Below are 25,519 nucleotides of genomic sequence, written 5' to 3'. Positions count from 1 at the left end.
GTTTAGTGAGTATATATACCTAGATATACATCCAAAACATGGTATCAATTGTTTTATTTTTTTCCCCCTATAAAGAATTTTAATGTGCAGGAAAGTGCATTAAAAGAGCAAATACGCCTAAATGATGTATTAAAACAAACACATAGAGAATTGGAGGTGATGCAAGACCGGAAATCTGAGCTAGAAACCCAAGTGGAGAAACTCCACAGCCTCTACGCTCACCTTCAGGAGACCACAAGGTAACACTCAGGACTCTGCACTGCAGACACTTTCTTTTTGTTGTTTTTGTTGTTTTATTTTTTTAACAAAACTTCAGGCAGATCTAAAAGATCCAAATTCAGTTCTGTATAATGAGAGAACCAGCACAAAGAGCTGCTAAGTTATGCTGCTGTCCTCATGCTCCAGCAAGGCACTCGCTGATATGAAGAGAGAGGAGAGCAAGGCCTGGTTCACACCTGTGCGTTTTGTAGCGCGTTTAACGCTCTACGAACGCTCTACAAAACGCTCAAACATGAAAATCCCATTGTTTTCTATGGGTATGGTTCACACCTTGCCGTATTTCAGCCCGTCTGAACGCGATACAAAGCGGCCTACGCCTGAAAAGGTACATGAGCTTCTTTGCGGCGCTTTTGTCGCGCGTTTCCATTGGGATACAGCCAAGTAGACCTCGGAAACGCGCGAGCGTTTTTTTTTTTACCGCGAATCGCGGTAAAAACGCCCGCCACGGAGCGCGCGACAAACGCATATTTGATACGCCTAGCTGTGAACAGAGAAAGATGAGATAATCAGTCTGCTGTGTCCCCTTTCACTTGTCAGTCACAGCCTGGTGGAGGAACAAGATCTGTTAGTGTTATGTAACTGCAGTAGAGAAAAATCAGATCTTCTTCCATGCCAGAAAGGTCTATGCTGTGTGACACAGCTATGAAAATCACAGGACTGGATGAACAGAAATGAAAAATCCTTTGGCAGGAAAAGCGATTTCCTTTTATGTATTTTATCTGTGTATTTAGCTGTTTGTCTGGAGATTAGTTTTAATTGCAGAATTATAAAGGCAAAACATGTTTTAGATTTTTGGTGAAGGGGTAGAACCCCTGCCAGGCTTTATTGCCAAGTCCTTGTTAAGAAGAATTACTCTCTCTAATTGTGTCACCAGAAATGAAAGTGGGGATACATCGAACATTTTGAGTTGCCACTAGAACAGGAACAGAGGAGAAATCATCCAGTGGGGCAACTATTCCTATGACAACTATAAGAGGAGAATTCCCTCACATTGGAAAGCTAGCCTCTCACTTCCTGCTGATGCTAGAGGACAGGAATTGAAGAAACATCTCCTAAATGAGATACAGATACACACAAAAAAAAACTGCCGTTTTTTTTAATCTTCCCTTTGTCTACCCAAAATGAAAAAAAAAAAGTGTTGCCTTTTAAATATACTTTAACTCCGAACTGTCCAGACCAAAACCATAAGAAAATGGTCTTGTGTGCACATAATATAAGTATTATATCACAAAATGTTTGTGACATTGTAGCTAAGCAATATAATAATTTCTTCTTAGTGACTTGGAGGGTGAAATAAAAAGCAGACATGAGAAACTGAAAGAGTTGAGCAACGAAGAATTGATGAATAAAATAGATTCGGAACTTCATCTTGAGGATCTGACGAAGATGAACAGCCCCAATCATACCTCTAACATTCCTGTAATTATATCCTTTATTTTTTTATATTATTACACCCTAGCATGTACAGTAGTTTCAGTGTTGGAGGGAGATCAATATGTTTTATTAAATATACACCAAAGTACATCTTCTTCACTGGTTCCCATTCTGAAAACCTCTGCTTGAGATCTCCACTTTTTGAATCTTGGAGTTGGACCCTACATTGCTTTAGGGGCCACAATGATAAAACATGTATTCTGATAACTGTAAGCAGTTAGTACATGAAGTAATAACATCTAGTATATGAATTTCTTTTTTTATTTCACGTGCTAGTTTATTTTTAGTTCCCCACGTTTACATGCAGATCAAACGTGCAACAAAAATGGTGGGACAGAAATAAAGGCAAATTATAATACTGCCAGGGGTGTTTGAGACGTTGCAGCAGCCTTTCTTTTTTATGTATTTTAAGTAAAAATGAACCATTAAACATTGCAAGCATGAAGGTCTTTTTTTATTGCAGACTAGACATACTATGGCTTCTCTGCTTAAAGAGATTTATAACTCCCTGTTCACACTGCTCAGTGTACATTCTTGATATGCCATTGTGCTGTGATAAAGGCTAGGGATGTCTTGATACCGATACTGGGCATTTTTAGGAGTAGAATGCTCCGATACTAAAGGCCCATATCAGCCCTTTCAATTTTTAAAAGGGATCGGCTGCCACTGTCCCACGCTTGTGGGGACCTCGGCAGCCTACTTGGGACCTGGCTGTGGCTGTCCTTGGCAGTGCCTGTCCGGCCCCATATCTCTTTCCCATCCTTCCCGGCGCAGGCACATCCATGGACAGCCCTACACCGAACAAACAGCCCCGAAGCCGGCAGAAGACCAGCACCCAAACGTTCAGCCCAGCGCCCGCCCACATGCAACCTGGTGACATCTGTATGTAACCTGGTGAGACGCAAACATAGCCCTGGTGAGAAACTGCCTTAAAATCATTAGTCTGTATTGTTTTAGAAAAAGTGTCACATGTCTCTTTGAGAAAAAGTATCAGTAATTGGTATTGGCAAGTTCCTGGTCTTAAAAAAATGGTATCAAACATCCTAATAAATTTGCTTTCTGTGCACATGCATTGAAGTTAAGTCATCCCAGGCTGGCCAATAAAAATGGCCAAAGATGCCGAACCCTGAAGAAGCCTGGACAAGATGTCGACGCCAACTAAGGTGGACATTGCATCACTGGAGGGAAGGTGAGTATAGTGGCCTCTATTTCCGCTATAAAGAATGTGAATAAAAGGGTGCCCTGGTAATAGTGTGTACAAACTCTTCTCAATGTAATTTTTGCTCAACCACCTAGTCTGCATAAAAATGTGAAAACAAATATAAATAAAGGAATTCATAGTCTGAATGCTATTATTACATGTGTTGATTGTATGCAGAAATCAGAATAAAATTTTTTTCTCTCTCGCTATAATGGTCCTTTTTAAGGGGAGTTTTGTTTTACCTGTAGTCTTTTAATAGCAAGAACATGATGATATTTTACACCACAGAAGTCATGAATGAGTTTTATAGGTTTAGAACATCGCATGCTGTTGGACAAAGGTGGGCAGGATATATTGCATGCCAGGTCAAAAAAAAAAAAAAAGTGATCTATGTAATGGATGCCCATTTCCCCATTTGTTGTGTCTTTAAAACTGCTACAGAAAAATACCTATTGATCTGCCAGAAATCCAGTCAACTCCTAACATCCTGTTTGAGATGACAACACCTGCTTTTTGCGGTACTGAAATCAGAAACAGTGTTGTCATCCTTGCCTGAGTGATTCTCTGGAGGACTATAGAACACCTCTCAAGGGATAGTTGTTTTATAGAAAGAATGTTGTGGAGAGGGGAGCATACTCTTTAAAACTGCTATTCAAATGCAAACACATGTGTTTGAATGGCAAACGCAGCATTGACAAGAAAAGTCTGCATTTGACCTGCTTTGTCTGCAGTTCAAATGCACCTAAATAGGACATGCTGCAACTAATTTTCTAGATGAAAAAAGTTAATGAACAATAATGTAAATGGTGTTGTTTTATATTAGATGGATATATTCCTAAAGTCATTTTGTCATTATAAGACTCTGAGGCAGCCATTTTAGTCCTCCTCCTGAAAATGCTAGATGCCTGCCTGAGTCAGTGATTTCAGTGGGTAACAGTCATAGTCATTGTATAAGCGTGCTGAAAATGAGTGTCAGAAAAGTGTCAGAACTGCTAATCTCTATACTGGTTCCAGGTCAACACTTTAGACAGTGTTAGAGCCCAGGCATCAGAATGACAGCCAGGGAAGTAGTATACTCAAAGGAGTATTCAGCAATGACATTCTTATTAATCTCTTATGACTGTGTCCTTTTTTTAAATGAAACATTTTTTTAAATCTGAGACCAGTTCTAATAAAGATTTTGTACAACAAAAATGAGATTATATTATATCTAAATTCAGGAACTAAATGCAATATAGCGCAGTTTACCAGTTTACCAGTCCTTGAATGTGGTGGCTGCCTTTTCCCTTTTTAGGTGAAAAGAATACCTGAAGGCTAAAACTGAAATCCCAAACGGTTGTTTGCCTGCCTAGCTATCTTCTGTGAAATACAAGGCAGCCCCCCTTGTTGTAACTCAAATGAGGATGGGGGGAGTGTTTTGTAGTAGTTTTGGGTGGCAACGCTGCTTCTCCATAGCACAGCACAGTACAGTCAGTGAGCATTTTTACTGTAGAGCAGGAAGTGTGTACAATTTTTCGGCTTTAAATGCAGTTTAATGTACTTGTAAACGTAATTGCTATCATTTCCGGTGAGCGTTAACATGTTATTGTAATTTAAAAGGCATTTTTGTTGCCACATTTCATTAAAACATTACTTAGTAATCCTGCTATGAAGGCCTTTGTTCAGGCATTTCGTATTATAGAGTTACAATACTCTGTGCTGGTCTCCCAGTTGTGCTCCTGGGTTGTCACTCTGTCACCAAACTTCCAGTGGAGACTACAAGCGGCTATGCTAGCACACATTACACAGGCATGGTCCACTGTTGTCACCATAGGGAATCCTGGCTGCATAGAGGCTGTAGGAGATGATTTGCAGCACTGAGATCACACACAAAGCTTTAACAAACTATATTCAATGTATTTAGGTTTGAATTCTACTTTTCCCAATTTTTACAGTATCAAACAGACATTCCAAGACCATTCCTGTCTTCTACACCAATTCCAGCAATGCCCTCTGCCGTGGATGAGTAAGTACCACTGTTTACTGGTGTGTTAGTGTTACAATTTTGCTTTTGTGTTCCATTTAAGTTCTGATTTGCACTGCAGTATATTTATAACAAAAGACTTGTCAAATTAATAAAAGGAAAGATGGCTGCCAATCAAGAGTTCCTTCAAATGTTTGTTGTACATGTTTTCTTGTTCATCTGCTAATGGTGACCTTCTTGTGAGAATGAAATAATTTTAATTGGTTTTACAAGTTTAGTTTCTCAGTTAACATCATTACAAAAATAACATTAAAAGAAAGATCAACTGGTTCACCCAATTGTCTTTGAATGAGCTTGTTTGCTTTTTGTATAATCTTATTTTATTAAAGAAGAACTCAGGAAAATGTTTTCTTAACCCTTGCAGTGGGGCTACCTCTGCACTGCGACAGATAAGTGTTAGTTTTTGTGTAGGTGCTAAAATAACAAAGTCATACTGACCCAAAGCTCCAAGCCGGCCAGCTGTCACAGCAGTCAATCCTGCTTGTCTTCTCCCCCACTGCAGCATTGGAATGTTCCTCTGCACCCTCACATCTATACACTGTGTATAGAACATGATGATTTACGGGACCTTAGAGCGCTGCGGAGGAGGGGTAGCGAGGCAGAAGTGACTGGTCTAGGAACAAGTCGGCTTGGAGCAATGGGTGTGTATAATATTTATTTATTTTTAACCTAGACACAAACAAGCAGGTAAAGTGCGGGGTAGCCCCACTGCAAGGGTTATTACATTTTTTTCTGGAGTTCTTCAAGTTTTGAAATGTAAAACATTATAAGAATAGAAAACTTGGGGTACAATCAGTAACATATACATATATTAAAGTTATTACAGCTGTAGATATTCCCATAAATGCTCATCAGTCAACATGAGGACAGTCTCAGAGAGGTGAAGATGATGAGGAGGGAGCTAACATTGTCAATTTCAGTAAAGGAAAGTGTGTGAGACCACCTTTGTATGGTACAGGAAAGGTGAGATTTAGAGTGTACACTTCCTATAGGTACAGGGTATAGTAAGGTTAGGTTTAGTGTAGAGCTGAAATGTGGAAAAGGTGGACTAGGTAAGGGGAGGGGATGTTTGTTTCTATCTTAGGTGCACCTAGGCTCAGCCAACCGTATCCTTCCTGCAGTGTGAGACAAGCAAGCTGTGAATCGCATTGTACTTGCAGTAAGCCCTCTGCAGCTGCTCTTTGCCCATGGTTGCCTTGTTATCCATTCCACAGTGCTATATGGCTGCGAGGCAACTGCCATGGAGGTGCAAGACATCACCAGGCAGCTTTTCCTGCTCCTAGACCCTACTCCTGATGACATTTTTAGTGCAATCCAGGAATCCGCAGCAGGAATGGGCAGAATATTCTTCTGATGATGTCAAAGTCTTGATAGGCTCCTAATAAAGCTAGAAGAATTGAGGGTACCTAGATACTGTTATATGTGCAGTAGTGCTGTGCTGCTTTTCATCAGAAATACTATGCTAAAGATTTCTTATTGTTTTTAACTGAAAGCTTTGTAACATTTACAAGTGGTAATGAATTCCGGCTAGACAGACACACTTTAGGTTCGTTTTAAATACGTAAATGGCAAAAAGTGGCGAGTCAACAATTTGTTATGCTGAAGACTACTTCTGAAACAACCTTTATATTGGTTAAGTGCTGGAAAGGGTACTAAAGAGAGTAACTATAAAATAGCAGCAAAATCCAGATATCATAAAGTTGGTAAGGGGCATCTTTATAGCGCAGGGCAGATACTGCTATCCATTCTGCAGTAGACATTGCAGTGTTAGTCCATACCACAGCTCTGATTTTACTTGCTATGCATTAAATGAAGGCAGTGGACTGGCGCTTGCTGTATCCCACATCCTTCTCTCTGCTTAATGATGTCACAGAGAGAACTCTAATTGGAGTAGAGCCACTCACATGAATTCTGGACGACTGTCGGCTTTACACTGGAAGCAATTCTGGTGGCTGAGCTGCTGCCAGTTGATTTCAACAGGACCCCCTTCCCCCCTCCCCCTCTCCCCCCCCCATGCTCCAGAGTGAGAGCAATAATTGCAGGGCCAACATTCACAGATATCTCTAAACTGTTTTAAAGACTGGTTTATACCGTCAAAAAAGGAGATCCCAGCATAAAGCAAAAACATATCAAACTATACATCAATATATATCACACATTTTTAATCTTACAGGAAAAAACATAATTTAAAAAATACAAACATCTAAAAAGTCTAAAATGCTTCCAACCCCATGCGATTGGGGCTGGTAGAGGTAAGTAACATATGTAGCAGCTGATATATCATTAGTTCCGCAGTAGATCCAGTGCTTGAGATCTCATTGTAACAAAGCAGCTTTTGATGTGTTGCTCCAATGTCTCTTTGTCAGTACACATATATTCAAAGCATTGGGTTTGCACAAGGCTGGAATCAATATTTATCTTTGGAGCAGTGACTTTAAATCAGCATGGATATCCATCAATGGATCTCTAAACTGTTGACCCGTATGGCCTTTGAAAGCGTCGCCTATGGACAATTTGGGTTGCCGCATTTTGTCGCCATTTCACATACAAACGCAATCTTTAACATTGGCGTGTTGGGTATCTGTTTACTCATCGTATCCTCATCTTTTATATTTGACAAAAAAAAGTGTATTATATTGTGTCTTCGAGCACTAGATATTTGGGTTTGATAAAGAGTTGCACTAATATCGTGAGACATACAAATTTGCAACTGCCATCATTTTATTCTACAGCGTCTTTGCTTTCAGAAAATATTTAAAGTTTGGGGGTTTTAAGTAATTTTCAGGCCTAAAATGTGGATTATAACGTGTGCAAAAAAACACAAAAAAGGCCTTGGCAGCGAAAGGGTTAACGGTCAAGCTGTTGCCCTATAGCCAACTCAACAAAATTATGAAAGTCAAGTTCCTTGTTACCCAAGATCATGTTTTAAAATCTTTGGCCTGTCTGAAGCAAGCAAAATGTGAATATCCTTCTGCTTCTGTATGTAGCCAGAAAAGGCAGGCCTTTGGGTGAGCATGCACTCTGGTAACAGAATGTATCAAGGTGAACCACCTTCCATGCTCATCTTTGAACACTTCCCTGCAGTCTTGAGGGCTTGTTCACACCAAATGCAGACCAGATCTGCATGAGTTTCTACACACGCAGTGCAGTGTGTTATACTGCGTTTTTTGCCGCGTTCTTGGGCTTTCAGTGCGTTCCAGTGCGTTTGTTTGCGCTTTTGATGCGTTTGCATGCGTTCCAGAGCAGGTAAAATAGGGCTTGCTGCGTTTTTTTTTAATGCTCTGGAATTGAACGCTGCCGTGTGAACTAGAGCCCAAAATACCATTTGGAATACATTGGACTCAGTTTTGATCCAGTCTGTAACTACTCTGCTCCTGGAACGCGCTTGGTGTGAACAAGCCCTTAAAGGATAATTATGAGGCGAGTGATTTTCACTCAGCCTCATAATCTGAGCCGGCCTGTGACAATGAATCTGTCACAGGTCGGCTCAGTAGATCGGGAAGTGAGCGAACACATACCGTCGCTCGCTCACTTCTCGATCTATCCCTGCAGAGAGCCGTGACTGTCACTCACGGCTCCCTGCAGGGACCCCCCCCTGTCCGATACTCCAGCGCTGACTGGCGAAACGGACGGGGGAGGGGGTGGGCACAGCTGGCTCTGCCTCTGGACAGGCAGAGCCAGCTGTCACTCACGCAGCTGGGTGGATCCAGACAGTATTGTCGGGATCCGTCCCGGCTGCGGCGTCTCCGTATACCGTGAGCTGTAGCTCGCGGTATACTGAGCTTTGGGTCATGGGAGAATGCTAGTTTGTGTTCTCCCGTTACCCTTAGGAGAACTATGGGGAAAAGCCCTGACCCCATAGTTCTCCTTTTAAGGTAGAACATTTTATAGCAGAGATCCATAAAATGTTAAATTTTGTCTCCCTCTTTAGCATCTAAAATAATTGATACTTGATGAATTCTAGTCTTTTTGGTCATTGAACTTGTACCTGTCATGCTTCCATCTTTATCCCACTTAATACATTTTAGTTGGGTTTATGTACCTAATGTTCATGTCAATATTTTTTGTCTTTTAATAGCTTACGTTATTACATCTCCTCCCAAGGAGCATCTATACATAAAGCTAAAGATTTTTTACGGCTCCAGACCCATTCTATGTGCCGACGGCAGACTTTGCTTAAGGCGGCTAAACAACAGTGGCGTCACAACATGCATGAGGGCCAAGATTCAGAGCAAGCTCACCAACTAGAAGGCATCAGGAAGAACTTAGTGGAGGTAATTTTATAAATATTTAACAACTACTAGTTCACAAGGACAGTTCTGACTCCGATTTATGAAATCTAGTGCAGGGGGAAGTGGTGGGGGTGTTGGCCATCATAACATCCCAAGTTTGTTTCCACGTTTCTGTTGCAGTTTAGAAAATGAGACAAAGAATTGGATTGGTTGCTAGAAGTGACTGCTCCATTTGCACTGGTTTTCAGAAATGACTGTGTGGGACATTGTAAATATCCCTGTACAGCATTGGTTAATTCAAACACATCTAGCTAAAATTAACATAATTCTAATCCCCAGTGTATTTGTTTTCTGTTGTCGATTCATCTTCAGTATGTACATGCTGTCACGTAAGCCATCTTTATCTACGTACATAAGTATTTTATACTGACTCAGTTAAGCAGCAGTGCTAGCTGTAGCTGACTTCTTTTGATCTGAAAATATTCCCTATTCTTTACACAGAGTATTAGTCATGCAACCATGTTGTTGCAACTATAAATTGCTCCTTGTCATACAATACTATTAAATCATGTTAGCATTGGTTTATTAGATAACTTATCTTTAACTAGGCCAGTATTTACTAATTTTTGTGTTCAAGTAATTTATTATTTAAAATTAAATGACTTTACTTTCAGCTTCACACGGCAGTTTCTGAAAGACCTGTGTTTAAGGCGATCCTATTTTTTGTCCATGCAATTTACACCTCCCCAGCAACACATGCTTTTCATCCCTCCCTCTCTGTTCCATTGAGACATTGGGAGCAAGGAAAGCAAGCCTTATGTAGGCTCTGTGTTGTTCTATTTAGAGCTTGCAGTGGGTTTTTGAACTGTCTGCCCATCCTCATGTGACAGTACTGGGCCAATCACCAGCACATGCTGCTCCATACTCAGAAGTATCAGGTATTTTCTTCCCTCCAAACTAATTTTGTACTGCTTAGTGGTGGGTGGGGGTGTCACACACACTTCCTCTGTGCCTTTGTTGTGAAATTTGAAGATGACTTGCTCCACGCTACAGGGGTGAATGGGGGCTCATTTTAAAGTGATTTTGCTGCTTGTTGTGAATATGTACAGTACATATTTTAATGTGAATAGACTAGGCACAGGTTCTTTTTAAGGTATCCTTACAGAGTAGAAGACCTAATCCTGCATATGTTGACAACTATGGGTAATAGCGAACCTCATTAAATACACCAGCCGAAAGGAAATCCATCAAAGCTGGTTTCTCCTAGCCATATATTTTGGTTTTCGTGAGATAACACTTGTACTAGGGGGGTAGTAGAACAAACTTTCTTATAGGGTATAATGCACATGTGTGTTTGGTGTCCTCGACACCATTATGCAATTTCAATCTCCTGATATATGACAAACACCTGATATACATGGCCAACTTGACACCTAAGGATGCCTTTACCCCTTTGCGATCTAGATGGCCTAACCAGTTTTCATAAGCGGCTATAAAATGTTATGCAGTGCAAAATTTAAAATGCTTTACATATCCCCATAGCACATATCTTTCAGACACAGAAACTATACAGAGTTCATGGTTTTTCTTTTGTAAAAAAATTTTTTTCACAGATTTACAAATATTTACATAACTTTAACATTACTAGTGCACACAAAACATAATAATTTCAAAATGAATTGTAATGTAAACAATGTGCACTAGCTATGGAGTTACATTCAAAAAGGGATATGCTTATCTAACAGTGAAAAATAAAGATGCAGAACTGTATTCCTAACACTTGATATTTTAACAGCAGTATACAGGACTGCTATAGCATTATATAATATATGTATTCTAATATTGTAAATCATCAGGGATTTTGTGTTTCTAATAATACATTTGTGTGTTATTTTCTACAGTTGGTAAGATGTTGCATGTGCTAGCTTTCAGGGTCTTGCAGTTGCTATATCCTTGCCTCACTCAAAATAGCCACCTAAACTCAGTCAATTAGGCTCAGTAATGTACCTGTATATTTTTCACTCAACAATGAATGAGGTGCTTCATTGTACTGATTTTTAAACCCAGTAAGAACTCTTCTATCAAATGTTATTTAATTTTTAAATGTTATGGTATATATATTTCTCAAGGCTGTTTTCCAGTCTTCGATATACACCAAGCTGGGAAACATACTCTCTATAGATTTGTTTAAAGCATTTGATGTGGCCAAATGGCCCTGCCTCTGGAAAGTCAAAGTTCAGGTTTTGGTCTTAAATTTACTCAATGACTTTGAAACCAATTGAAATAGCAGGAGGCACTAGGAATGGATGCCTGACTTTGCCTCTTTTGTTTGTAAATCCACCAGATCCCATGACTAAAATAATAGTAATATCCCCAATACCAAGGGGCTTACAATTGGAAACTTTGAGGAGAGACTGTCTGGGGACTTGTGTGTTTAGCAGACATTGAAAGACTGTTCCATGCCCTTTTTCCTGTTCGAAATAAGTCTGGCAGTTTTTCATGTTTCATGTGAATTGGCCTCATGTCTTCCCCATTGATCTAAATCCTAAAGAAACTGGTAAGACCAAAATTATAAATCGCACAGAGCATTTGGGAGTGCCCCTCTATCTACCCTGTTTGTTTTTATTTTTCTAGCCTCGCAACTTTGATTTGTCTTTTGGTAGTGTTTAATACATGTATTGCCCTGGAAAGTACAAATGTAACTTTTCATGACGTATTTTGCAATGCTATTACCCATCTAGCTGCCTCTCCTGCCCCTTTCATCCATAAAAGCTTTTTCCTTCTTTTTTTCAAGGAGGATCTTATCAAGTCAACTTTTCTAATTTAAAAAAAAAAATTGCTTGTAAGAAATTTAGTTTACTAGCAGTTACTTTTTCAAATGCTACTATTGAATCGACTGTTTTAAGATGTGATCAAACGAGATGAATCTCCCTTTATTACTCAGTCCTACAAAATACTGAACCATGCCCACTCAATAAGGCATGGTTTCAAAAGCATAAAGATTTTTCTTCAGACGTGGCCTTGAGTAGAAAGAAGTGGTTATAGATACATGGAACATTATTTTATCTAGTGATAATCTCATGCAGCTTGGATTTGTATATTATACAGCAGCTAAACTGTAGCAGATGAAAAACTGAACACTGAGACCTAATTAAATGCTTCAGATATCGGGGGACTTTTTTGCGCTTTTTTGGAGTTAACCATTGGTTTACCCATTCTGACCTAAAGTAATAGACTTTATGTATTCTGCATCCTCTTTACCAAATATTTGTACCCACAGACTTGTATTTTTGGCATTGTTAATGATCCAGTCCAACTTAAAAAGGACAGAATGCTTCTTTAACCACTTCAGGACTGGCATGTTAAACCCCCTTCATTATCAGGCCATTTTTCAGATTTCAGTGCTGTGATAGTTTGACTGAAAATGACTCTGTCACACAACACTGTACATTAATTTGTGTGCTGGGCCCGCACGCACACTAGAGATTCTGGGATGACGTATCGCTACGTCCTCCTGGAACAGTAGGGTTTAGAACTGGCCGTATATGTAATGTGGCCGGTCTGCAAGCAGTTAAATATGTTTGCTCTGTGCTAGAAAAATACCACTTAACACTCCAGCCTTATATTTAGCCATGCACGTTTGTATAGACTCCTCTCCTGTACTGAAGTGGCTTATTCTGATTTCACTGCACACTGTACGTTTCACACAGGGTGCATTAGGAGATGCGACAAGTCAGATAGAGGCTGCCTCATTTCCTGGCTCACCCCCTTCATTCATTGGATTTCTGTATTTCAATCTTGGAGGCTCAGCATTACATGACCTAGGCAGTCTGCATGCAAATTCAGCTTGCCTGACATCCACGCATTAAGGCATTTTAAACTTCGCCTAACTCCTCCCAAGAGCCAGCCCACTGCTTGCTTCAGAGATGAGGGCTCTTGAAATGAGTACTGAGACGGTGTTCTGTGATGTGTTCTATGTACAGCACTCTGCATTCACACAGTGCCTACTGATAAAGGTGATATGTTAAAGTGATAACTCGAGGAACATTTGCCTTTTTCAACCATTTATTCACCAAAAATATTGATAGTTTTGATGTAATGGTGTACAATAGAAAAAGTAAGTACTACCTTGGTTGCAGAACATTGCCCCCTTTAGCAGAAATGACTTCTGGTAGGCATTCTGCACAACTGCCCAAAATTTTATGACCATTTCTCCAAGCAAAATTCCTTCAGCTGCAAGATGTTTGTGGGTTTCCTTGCATGGACTGTCTTTCACATTCTCCCTATAAAATTTCAGTGGGAATCAAATCAGGGCTTTGTCTAGGGCAGTCAATTACCATTTCTTCTTCTTGATCCATTCTTTGGTGGATTTGCTAGTGTGCTTGGGATCATTTTTGTGTTGAAAAATCAATTTCCTGTTTAACTTCAACTTTTGGACAGATGACCTTACATTCTCATCAAGCACATTTTGATATGTTGTAGAATTCATAGCTGACTCCATGGCTGCAAGCTGCACAGGCCCTGAAACAGCAAAACAACTGTCACAGTGACTTAGCCTTCCTCATTCACCTACCTAATTTCTGTCCCACAACTGCAGACACGTCCACGTTTTGCCCAGTGTCTCATGGCTGCATCACATGACACATGGCTGCATCACCCTGCCACCTTAGTACCTTACTGACAATGCACCTTGTTGCCAGTACAGCTGTACTACCAGTACATCCTGCTACCTCATCACCCTGCTACCAGTGCAGTCTTGCTACTACTGAACATTAATACCAGTGCAACCTTGCTTTCATGGTTTGTTTTGCTGTCACTAGTACTCCCTTGTACCATCTGTGATACCTATGCCATTAGTGCTATACATTTTACTTGTACTACATGCTACAGTTTTTTTGCAGCCACATTTACAGTTTTCTGGGCACCTACTCTCCACCGTGTCCATGATTACTTGTTGAGTGACCTGGTGGTAGCTTGCAGCTAAGTCCAAACTTCCAGGAGGGGGTCCCTGGCAGAACATCAGCTATCTCTTAGACTCCACTCTCAGAGAAAGTGGTCGTATTGAGGAAAGGGTCTACACCTCTGGTTCGTGACACCAAACCATAACACTTTCATCAGTATGTTTCATAGTTGGTATGAGATTCCTCTCCTGAAATGCTGTCATTGGTTTGCTCCAAACATGTCTATGTTGCCAAACAACTCTGTCTTTGATTTATCAGCCCATAGCACATTACTCCAGAAGGACTGATTTCAGATAATTTGAAGATCTTTATAAACCACTTCCTAGGCTAATATACAACCTTCTTTTTGAAAGCCATTGAGAGCTCTTTTGATCTTGGCATTAGGGTGCCACACACCTCCATATCAAAGAGCGCACCAGACCGTAGATATTAAAGATTTTAAAAAGACAGGTTCCAGCTGCATACTCCCTGAGGAGGTTTTAGTCATTGGCACCTAATCTAGAACACCTTGCTCTAATGTAATTTGCAATATTTTTATTGATCTAAGATTGAGAGCAAGAACATCGAATGGATGTGCATTCTGGGCGGAAATTTTTTTTTCTTCATGATGGAGGAGTATGGTTCTATTCCGCCTCCATATCAAGACGGATATCTAACAAAGTAGTCAGAAGTTGCAGTAAAAGGTTATTAATGCTTATAAATCATAGTTTGGGCTGGAGGCCATTATCAGGATATCCAAGTATATTAACCTAACAATAGTATTAAAAGATACGAGCCAAATGGGTTAAAGGAGGAAGAAGTGGGGGAAGATAGAGAAGTAGAAAGGGGGAGTTATGGTGGAGGCTGATCAGGAGAATGTGGCAGAGGAAGACCGGTCCAGGTGAACATATGTCCATATTGCTAAATTGTTAATAGGGTTTGGCCAAAGTTGTTTAGGCATGTAGCAGTCTATGCAAGGTGACCAAACTGCTGTAAACCTATGCATAGTGTGGTGCAGGATTGCAAATATATTTTCATTATTTAGACCACATAATGTTTCTTTTAACTTGGGTAATAGGCAAAGCTGATTTTGAGTTCTTTGCAAGAGTTTGGCTGTGGTAAAATAAAAGCAATATGTTTAAATGATGTTGCATTACAGCCTTCAGGTTCAAAGTACATTTCCACTTTAGCAGCCAAATTGGAATTTGTTGCATGTTCTCATTCGTATAGCATAACTTAAAAAAATTAATAATTGCTGCTTTATACTGGCCTACCTAGCCTCTCCCCTGTGTAATGTTAAGGAGGGGACTGTGGAAAGTTATGTTTACTCTAATTAACGTTAAGATCTACAAGTAATAACACTATGTTACAGGGGGCACTGGGTAGAGAGAAAAACTGCATATATGTCATTTTTTATATTATCCATATTTCCATTTTAAAAGGTAACTTTCTCATAAATTTTAAATACCCTTTTTAACCCCCCCAATCTCCGACGTTAACTAACCTATCATTCATCAACCTGACTGGATGCTTACCATGTTTTTGCAGACGAGGCCCACCAAAATGTTTACATCTCATCTGACCAGCCTAGATCTTCATCTCACTGTCTATGCCTACGCAGCGATCCCCTTTGGCTACCACGGGGCAGTCTCATGAGAATCTCCTTCTTTGGGAGACTACCCCTTATAAGTATTTGGGGATCGACTTCCCAAGCAGGGACAGTGGGTGGAAGATCCAGGCCAGCCAGATGTAAATCTTTCCTCTGATGTGCTGTTTTTTTAACTACCTCATAGTTCTGTGGAAATCCATGGTTATGTGCTACTTGTTTACTTTTAAAACAAATTGCTGCAATACCTCTTTAATGAATTTACCTTTTGATTATGCTTAAAAAATTTGCAATTATCAGCCTCACTCCATTGCAGATCATGGCTGGCTGAACAGTTTTCATCCTTCACATCACCTGACAATATTTGAACTTTTTAGTGGAATATCATTTAATCTTCTCCCATGTTTGCATACATATAAATATAGTTTGTTTATAAATAAGGAAGCCCTCATTATTGGTTCAGTTATTCTTTAAATTATAGCGAGCATAGCACACACAACAAAAGGCTGTTAAAAAAAAAATCATCATGTTATTTTATGGGAGGCTTTTTTAGGGCCCAGTCTCCTCTCCCTCTTCCCAAAAAAACATCTGCCAGTTTTCAGGCACCACAGGAAGAAGGAGGGAAGAGGCCAGCTAAAGGAACGAGAGAGAGAAGTAGGTAAGCCATGATAACAGCATGTTATTTATTAGTCTACATTATTACATCAAGCGGCATGTTATTGTTGTGTAAATCCTAAGGCTCATTGTGAAATCTGTGGTCTATTCATTTATGTGGTATAAATACACTATATCATTACAAGGACAGCATGCTAACACTGATAACATTGTTATGTTACATGCCTATAAAAAGACCTTGGCCATTGTCAATGTATTTATTTAAAGTAGCATCATGTTACTACATTGCATGTCTTTGGGCACTCCAAACTGCACAACATAAATTACCCATGGACATTATGCATTCTCATCGGAATGATCCATAGCACAGTGTTCATTATTTATTTGTTGGTATTGTGAGTAGATGCATAGTTACTAATGAATGCCTTGTTTTCCCACAGGAGGCTCGTAATCTAAAAGACATTCATGACACAATGGAAAAAGGACAAGTTCTGCTGCAGCAGAAGGAACAATGTCTGCAGGAGCTAGAGAACTCTCTTCTAGAGGAGGTACAATATCCATCATTGGTAATGGATGAATTCTGGGAATATTTTAAACTATCCATTTTAAATATAGTATCCGTGACAAGCAATCTTGTTTTGGTTCATTTTATTATATATTTTTAGTGTGTGTGTATGTGTATATATATATATTAGGGATGCACCGATACCGATACCAGTATCGGTATCGGTGCCGATACCGAGTATTTGGGTGAGTACTCGTACTCGCCCAAATGCTCCGATACCTAGCACGAGTACTTCCTGTATCAGGAAGCCGGGCAGCGCATCATCACACGCTGCCCGGTTTCCTGATTGGCCAGGAAACGGCTCCATGCTCTCTGGTCACTTGTGATGAGAGAGCATGGAGCCGACTTACCGGCCAATCAGGAAGCTGGGTAGCGTGTAATGACGCATCGCCCGGCATTCTGATTGGCCCGGGAAGCCGGCGTCAGGCTCCCTCGTCATCTCATGAATCATAATATTAAGAAAGTGACCTTAAAGCATTAGTTTGTATTGCTTTAGAAAAAAATGTGACCTGTCCCTTTAAGAAAAAGTATCGGTAATTGGTATCTGCGAGTACTTGATCAAAAGTATCGGTACTCGTACTCGGTCTTAAAAAAGTGGTATCGGTGCATCCCTAATATATATATATATATATATATAGTGTGTGTGTGTGTATGTATATATATATATATATGTATATGTTCTCACATATCACATATAAACATTTAGTACAAAGGATTCCTAAGAGTTAGCATAGCTGCCTGCTTTCAAGCACAGTTTGTCTCATTGAAACTTCAGATTGAGCCCTCAAATAAGAGATGGGTCACTGCTGATGAGTAAATAACTGACTTCTTTCATCAAAGCCTTAAGGGCCTGTTCACAGGAGATCAGGTCCTGATCAGGTGCTGATCAGCAGACGTGGAGCTGCTGATGCAGTGCGTTTTTGACGCGTTTTCGGTCCGGATGCTGACAGTTAATTTTTTGTCAATATTGATGACATCATAATAAGTGGAGCAAGAATACAATTTTTTCTTTTTTTTCCTCCTTAGCTGTGTTGCGTTTCCGTTCCATTTTCGTTGCGTTTCGTGCGCGTTTGCGTATCCGGACCTGACAAAATGTGACATGCAGTATTTTTTCTGTCGTAAGCTGAACGGACTGCGCACGTGAGAACTGGAGCCCATAAAACACATAGGGATACATTGGGATGCATTTTGAGTGCAGCAGCGTACAGAGCCGGTCAGCACACAAAACGGACGTCGTGTGAACAGGCACTTAAAGGGTTACTAAACCCTCCGTTTTTTTTGCATACATCTGCTGCTAGCAAGCAGTAGATATATCAAAAAAGGGAAAAAAAAACAAAAACGCGTTAAAAGCGGTTTAAATGTACCGCTGCCTTCGCCGCGTGCTGCCGTCCGAAAATCCGAAACTGCTCGGGCAGCCGCAAAGCATCTTGGGGCGGGCGCATGCGCAGTTCGGATTTTCAGCCGGGAGCGAGGAGAGACGCAAGCTAAGTCTATGGACGCGTGCACCTGCATGCAGACACCATGGGACAGGAAGTTCCAGCAAGGATAGAGGAGTCAGCGCTGGATCAGAGAGTATACATTTACTTTAAGAACAGTAGGAAGGAAATACTTCCTAAAACATATTCTCTGTATGGCCAGTTCACAGCATCCAGTGCGTTCATCGCACAGTTCCGTGGCATGAATGCACTGGATCGCAGAGCCTCCCCACGTTCTGGGGCAGGAGGGTGCGTGGAGGTTCCATTCATTTCAATGGCACAGCAGACATGCCTCCCGTCCGCAGTGTAATTGCCTGCACCAGAACGCATGGTACCGTAATGCCCTGCTGTTCATGCCATGGGACTGTGCGATGAATGCACTGGATGCTGTGAACGGGCCCTCAAGAGGTGATGTTCAATTAAAGCCTCTCTGGGACATTTTCTTGGCAACTTAGTTACCAGAAAAAAAAGCTTAGAACTATGTCACATATCTTCACTGAGTAATTAAATGCATTTCCTTATGCTTGGGATACTCACAGTATTTTAGGCCTTTGTGTATTTCTGTGGAAACATTCAGCATGTTTACTGGTAACTACATCCCCTGTTCAGTAACTTGATTCTGCTTAGTTGCCCTAATCTGAAAAGTTAAAATTCTCTAAAATTCGGGGTAAATTTATGTTTGAAATGTATTGGAAAAAGGTTTGACCCGCTCAAGCATGTGAACGGATGCTCCTCAGCAATTCTCTGTCTTGCTTATCCTGACTACTGCCTCAATTCTAAAGTGCTTGTTGGGCCTACTCAAACGTCATTGCCCTCCTGTCTAGCCATACTGTTTCCAAAGCATCATTAACAGTCCCACAGGAAGCTCAGTCAGGGTTGGAGAGTGAAACAAGATGGTCCCCTCCTTATCTTTGAAGACAGCGTACTTTCCTCTTCAGCCCCAGTGCAGACAATCAACAATAAAGTGCTGGATACCTTATCAATTGAGGAAGTCTTGCTTATCCAATAGGATCATCATTTATGGGGTTGTTGTAAGGTGCAGAAGACCCTGTAACGATCACGGGGGGGCCCTCTACTTCCTTGCTGGGCCCCCCCAAGTGGCGGAATGCCAGGGCCCGGTCGCAATTGCGACCGCTGCAACCCTGGTAGTTCCGCCAGTGCCCTGACCCCCAAAACATTTTTGGAAGAGCTGTTTCTAAATGTAGCAAATATAGTTTTTTCCAATACTTTTGTGGTAGAGTAAGCCCACCTCACAGTACCAACCTCCCACCCCTGTCTCCTGGAGGACCTTGTACTTTTATTACAGAATTTTTAAATATCAGGGACAGTGCCACATCTATATGTCTTTTTGGATAGCATGTCAACATATGGCTTAACTGCACCAGAATCTCCGTGTACTTTTGCTTTAAAACCTCGATCCAGGTTTACAGAAGACAAAAAATGCCTTTAGGTGGCAAATTTAAAACACATAGGGGGGAATGTATCAAAACTGGAGCAGACAGAATCTGTAACAGTTGTCCATGGCAACCAATCAGCATCCCTTTTCAGTTTGCTCAGGTGAGATTTGAAAATAAGACTGAGAAACTGATTGGTTGAAGTGTAAATATGCTCCAGATTTTGTCTGCTCCAGTTTTGACAAATCCCCCCCAATATGCTTTTATCATGCCCTCTATAGCACAAATGATTAACAATCGCAAGCAAAGATCCCCCAGACCACTTAAACTGTTTGATCTGATTCTTCAGTTATGGCTCTTCTGTTAGTATGAAAATTCCTAGTATGTAGTATGGGGCTTTCATTGACTTCCTTTCCTATGTTACCACTGGGATCGTCAATATAGTTCCTCTGATTACACTTTGTAATGAACCATGGATAGATGCTTTAAGTTAAAAGTATACTTTAGTCCCCTATGTTACATGCACCATGACTCTTTCGTGACCTTTCTTACTAATTACCCCTACAGCTTAGTAATGAAAATTTGGATGAACCAGTTTGGTCATTACCTTGTATGCTTCAAGAAAGCAGCTGTACACATGAAAATACCCTTTTGCATGGCCTGTTCTGTCAGCTCTATATTTGAAGTCTTTCTGTAAAACAGACTAAAGTGTTTCAAAAGACTGCGAATGCCCTGCATTTCTTGACTCTCAAGAGCTGGATTATTTGTTTGTCTGTCTGTCTGTCTGTCTGTCTGTCTGTCTGTCTGTAAGTAAGCAGTGTACACTGGGATTCAGTACCTGCGGGGAACTGTGAGATTTGAACATTTGTGTGTCAGTCCTAGTAAGCCTGGTAGAAAGCTCTGTCTTCTCTTCCACTTGTGTCTACACTCTCCCGTGTGTCCTCTGGTATTTCTATGCTGATTGTTATATATACTAACTTTGGGCCTGTGGATCTAAAGATTGATCAGTGCAGAAGATATGTGTATATATACGTATTTACTAGAGATGCACCAATACTGGTATCTGTGCAGATACTGGGCATTTTCACATGTACGCGTGAAAATGCCCCGATACTAAGCGTCGATATAGGCACTTTACATTTTTGAACTGAAGCCAGCGCTGTAAACAGGCGAGCGGTTCACAGGAAAGCTGCAGAGGTCCTCAGCAAGGCAGCCTTTCTGTAAACCATGGCGCCTGTTTTTAAAGCGCCTGCCGCACATCATCTCCTCCTTCCTAAAACTTTGCCCCCCGCACACCAGCTCCCAGACTAACTGGACCCATGGTGAGTCCCCGCACAGCCCATCTGAGACCCCGCACAGCCCTCCCAAGACCCTGCATAGCCACACTGAGACCCTACACAGCCCTCCTGAGATCCTCTGCTGGAGACAGGAGGCCAGCACCCCGGAGCAGCACAGAGTATACAGCTTAATTTTATTCTGCATTATTGTTTAATGTACGGATGCACCAATTCCCGATACCAGAATTGGTATCAGTGCCAATACTGGGCCTTTTTTAAGAGTACTCGTGAAAATCCCCTGATAAGAATCGTCGATACTGGCTCTTCAAATTTTTAAACAGGAGCTGCTGACGTAAAGGTACCTCGCCTGCTCGGGACCTGCAGCGGCTGTCTTTTACAGTGGTGACACCCGCCCATACAGCCATGGTTACACCCGCCCATACAGCCCTGGTGAGATGCCGTACGCAGACATGGTTCAACCCCGCATAGCCTCCTAAGACCCCGTGACAGTCCTGGTGCGACCCCATCCAGCCCTTGTAAGACCTCACACAGCCCTGGTCAGACTCCGCACAGCCTCCCCGAAACACCGCACAGCCCTGGTAAGCAACAGAGTATGAAGCTTATTATTATTCTGCATTGCTGTATAATATATTGCTGGGTTTGCAGTCCTCTTTAGCTGGTGCCAATCTGCATTGCTGTATAATGTATTGCTGAGATTTGTAGTCCTCTATAGCTGATGGTATTCTGCATTGCTTTATAATGTATTGCGGAGATTTCTAGTCCCTCTACAGCTTGATGTCAGTGGCAGAACTACCAGGGTCGCAGCGGTTGCAGCTGGGACCGGGACCTTGTGCTCCATCACTGTGCTAAAATCATTAGTCTGTATTGTTTTAGAAAAACTGTCAAATTACGCTAAAAAAAAAAAAAGTATCGGTAATGGGTATCGGCGATTACTTGCGAAAAAGAATAGTTACTCATACTCAGTCTGGAAAAAATGGTATTGGTCGATGTATCCCTAATAGTTATGGCATATGAAGCCTTTATTTTTAACAGTTACATATATTTTTAAACTGTTGGGTACAAAGCTAGGGAAAAATATAGTAACATTATTTACAAATGTTTCCTTCAGAGTTATTAATTGAGATAAATATAGATTTGAATTGTTGTCTGTGTACTCGTTCAGTTTTGCTGTTGGATTGTAAATGTTGTCTGTGCCCCCATGAAGGAGATTTCTGTCTGTTATCTATCAACTGCACAGAAAGTGAAGGTAAGTCATGAGTGAACTTTCTCTCACTTTCTGCTCTGATAACCGTCAAAAAGAAAATAAGGTGAAAGGACACTGAAAATGAGTTTAAGATAATATGATTAGATAATCTGGTATTAAAAGAAAAAACATTTGTTGTATGAATCCTAACAGTGAAAAGGTGATTACCTCTTGAGAACTTCAGTAATGTTATTATTTATACATAATTTAGCCAAGTGGTCCCAAATATATAGATCTTGGGTAATAAATCTGAAAGCATATGAGCCAAATTTTCTGTAGCTGTCATCAAATGGAATCAGTAGTGGAGCTAACCCAAACATCTTGGATGCTATTTTTAACTGAATGGGCAGCGCTAGTTTTCCAAACCAATCTACACCAATGTTTAGTCAAATACGTGAAGTATTTAGGCTGAAGCTGCTGTGATATAGACCTCTAGGGTCTAGTGAATGAATATAGAATAAATACACAGCGCTAATTACTCTAAAGTGAATACATGTGTGTCTGTACATAGAAACCGTGTCAAGTTGTCAAATCATACGTGACTCCCATGTATATTCAAAGTGCATACATTCAGTGTTTTATATGCAAGTGGACAACATTAAATCAAGTCCGACATCCAGATACAGTGTTTAAATCGAGAATGAAAAAATGTTGTGTGAACAAAGTGTTAAAAAAATTCCTTTGTGATCACAATAAATAAGTATCTTATTAACAAACTATAAGTGATGTATTCCTATAATAAAAAAATAAATCTGTGATCTTTGTTTGTGCAAAACTTTAACCACTTGCCGTCCGCCCATTGTAAAAAAACGGACGGACGGCACTGCTGCATTGGCGGGTTGCCGTCTCCAGACAGCCTTTTTTTCTGCTCGCGCGCGCCCCCTAGCGGGCACGCACGGGCAGAAAGAAAAGACCCGACCAATGCAAACACCCGTTACCGGGTGTTTCACATATAGGCGATCAGCGGCTCCATAGCCTGCCGATCGTCTATATCTGCTCGTTTCCACCGCGTATTACATCACTTATTTTTTTTTTTTTTTAAATATATAAAATAAAAGATATTAATACAATATGAAAGTCCCTGTGGTATTTTTCAGTCCATTCCAAGTGAAAAAAGGTAACAAAGTGTTTCAATATATTCGGTGATGTACATTCAATCCTTATTCTGGGGAGTGTATTGAGATCAATACCATTCCCCTAACAGTGTGTACTCACCCCAGGTATTCGGCTGTAACAGACAGCCCCACACGCTTGTATTTAACGGAGTAGGATAGTTTGATGTGTCTTGTCGGCACCTTCTCTACCATCAATTCTCCAGCTAAAGAGTGCTTGTTCTCTCATGCAAAGAAAGAGAGGCCCTTCATAGTGTAGTTAAAAGGTGGTTTATTCGTACATTTAAAATTTAAATCTTATCTCTGGATTTTAAATTTTAAATGTACGAATTTTTTAAACACTTTGTTCACACAACATTTTTTCATTCACGATTTAAACACTGTATCTGGATGTCGGACTTGATTTAATGTTGTCCACTTGCATATAAAACACTGAATGTATGCACTTTGAATATACATGGGAGTCACGTATGATTTGACAACTTGACACGGTTTTTATGTACAGACACACATGTATTCACTTTAGAGTATTTAACGCTGTGTATTTATTCTATATTCATCTTGGATGCTATAGTCTATGAAACATTTGGTTCGCAGACCTAGATTCACTCCATTTAAATTTCTGCTCTTTTACTTTTTCTACTGCCATATTTGTTTTGGATTTAAAGGGAACACTGTAGCCTGAATACTTCTCCTTAATTTCTCCGTACATTCAATAAAAAGGCAACCAAAGAAATAATAGTGTAAGGCACTACCTGCTAAACAAGTGGTTCTCAACCTGTGTAACCTCGGGACCCACATGTTTCCTTGGTCATTAAGGCGTGTCACTGCAGAGGGTGTCGCGACCCACTTTTGGGTCGCGACCCAAGAGTTGAGAACCACTGTGCTAAACAATTGTCCAGTTCACTGTCCTATAGACTTTAGGGGGGCCAGACTGTTGTCAGTGGGGGTAGAAAATGCCCCGGCGTCAGTGGGAGTAATCAAGGCAGATAAAAAAAGACACAAACACATTATTGAATGTATTTTTTTAATGCACGCAGCATAACTACCTGATTTTTACCTGGTACCAGCCTCTTGCAGTCTCTATACAGAGATGAACTCTTTAGTGTGCTGCTTTTCATTGGCTTGTAGAAAGTGGTTTGAATGATGCTGACCATTATCTTACCTAAAAGACTGAGGACATCTAGTGGCAGAAAAAAAAGTACTGCTGCGGACAGCTCTGGATAGCAGGTAAGTATTGCAGCAAAATCAGCTTTTTAATTTTTCCTTTTATTTCACCATCCATTGCTTTTATTTTGGCTACATATTCAGTTGAACTAAACACGCCTGAAGAATAGAGCACTACAATATGTTGATGTGAATGCTCTGTGCTGTGATGAGTTGTGTTGTCAGAAATAGTTTAGGTGCATTTATATATGTTTTCAGAATAAATAGATTGCCTTAGCACCACAATGCACACAAAGATTACACACTTTAATGCATGCAAGGGTGTGAATGGGCCCTTTAATTTTGTAGGATTAATTGGTTTTTAATCATATAAAAATATGGAAGTTTAAAAATTGATTTTTTTAAACAAACGTAAAATAAACTTTGTTTTTTTTACATTACTGCGTTTGTCATCTGCTGTTGGAGTATAGTGGAGAGTTTCCACATTATAACTTGCGTCTCTATAAATAATTGTACAATTTGGTGAAACTGAAAATAACTCTTAAGTTAGAAATTATTCCGCAAAATTGTCAGATAAGTTCTCAGAAAAATAAATGTTAATTCAGTTTATTGTGAAAGCCTTTTATCTGTCAAACTTTTTGCTTCTTAACCTTGTGTAGGTGTCTGAAGAGGAGGCATTGAAAGACAGAAGAAATAAAAGGCTTGTGACGTTCGATGTTAGTGACTCTGATGATACCAGCAGCGTGATGAGTATGGACAAACACAGATGTGAGATTCAATGACTTGTTAATACCTTTTTATACCCCATTTTTTAAACTAGGGACCCCATGAAAACATGTCACCTTTCTTCTGGTCAGTGCAGTTTAATTTTGGTTAGAGCCGTTAAGGGTTAGAAAAGGGTCCATTAAAACCTTGCTGTTTTTTTTGCTGATTAG

At 40.4% G+C, this 25,519-nt stretch overlaps 1 protein-coding gene across 1 annotated transcript in view; it reads left to right on the top strand.

Moving 5' to 3' along the window:
- Positions 1 to 25,519, top strand: part of CEP164 (centrosomal protein 164) — a 77,660-nt gene that overhangs the window by 44,564 nt on the left and 7,577 nt on the right. The window contains exons 26-31 of the mRNA XM_018562864.1: positions 76 to 239; positions 1,557 to 1,698; positions 4,849 to 4,919; positions 9,016 to 9,211; positions 16,771 to 16,878; positions 25,244 to 25,352. Of these exons, the coding sequence (XP_018418366.1) occupies positions 76 to 239; positions 1,557 to 1,698; positions 4,849 to 4,919; positions 9,016 to 9,211; positions 16,771 to 16,878; positions 25,244 to 25,352 (790 nt within the window). The remainder of the gene's footprint in view (positions 1 to 75; positions 240 to 1,556; positions 1,699 to 4,848; positions 4,920 to 9,015; positions 9,212 to 16,770; positions 16,879 to 25,243; positions 25,353 to 25,519) is intronic.

This window comes from Nanorana parkeri, unplaced genomic scaffold, assembly GCF_000935625.1.
Source record: "Nanorana parkeri isolate BGI_ZX_2015 unplaced genomic scaffold, ASM93562v1 scaffold608, whole genome shotgun sequence".
In the NCBI taxonomy this organism is placed as follows: domain Eukaryota; kingdom Metazoa; phylum Chordata; class Amphibia; order Anura; family Dicroglossidae; genus Nanorana; species Nanorana parkeri.
This window is presented reverse-complemented; position numbering and strand designations above follow the sequence as displayed.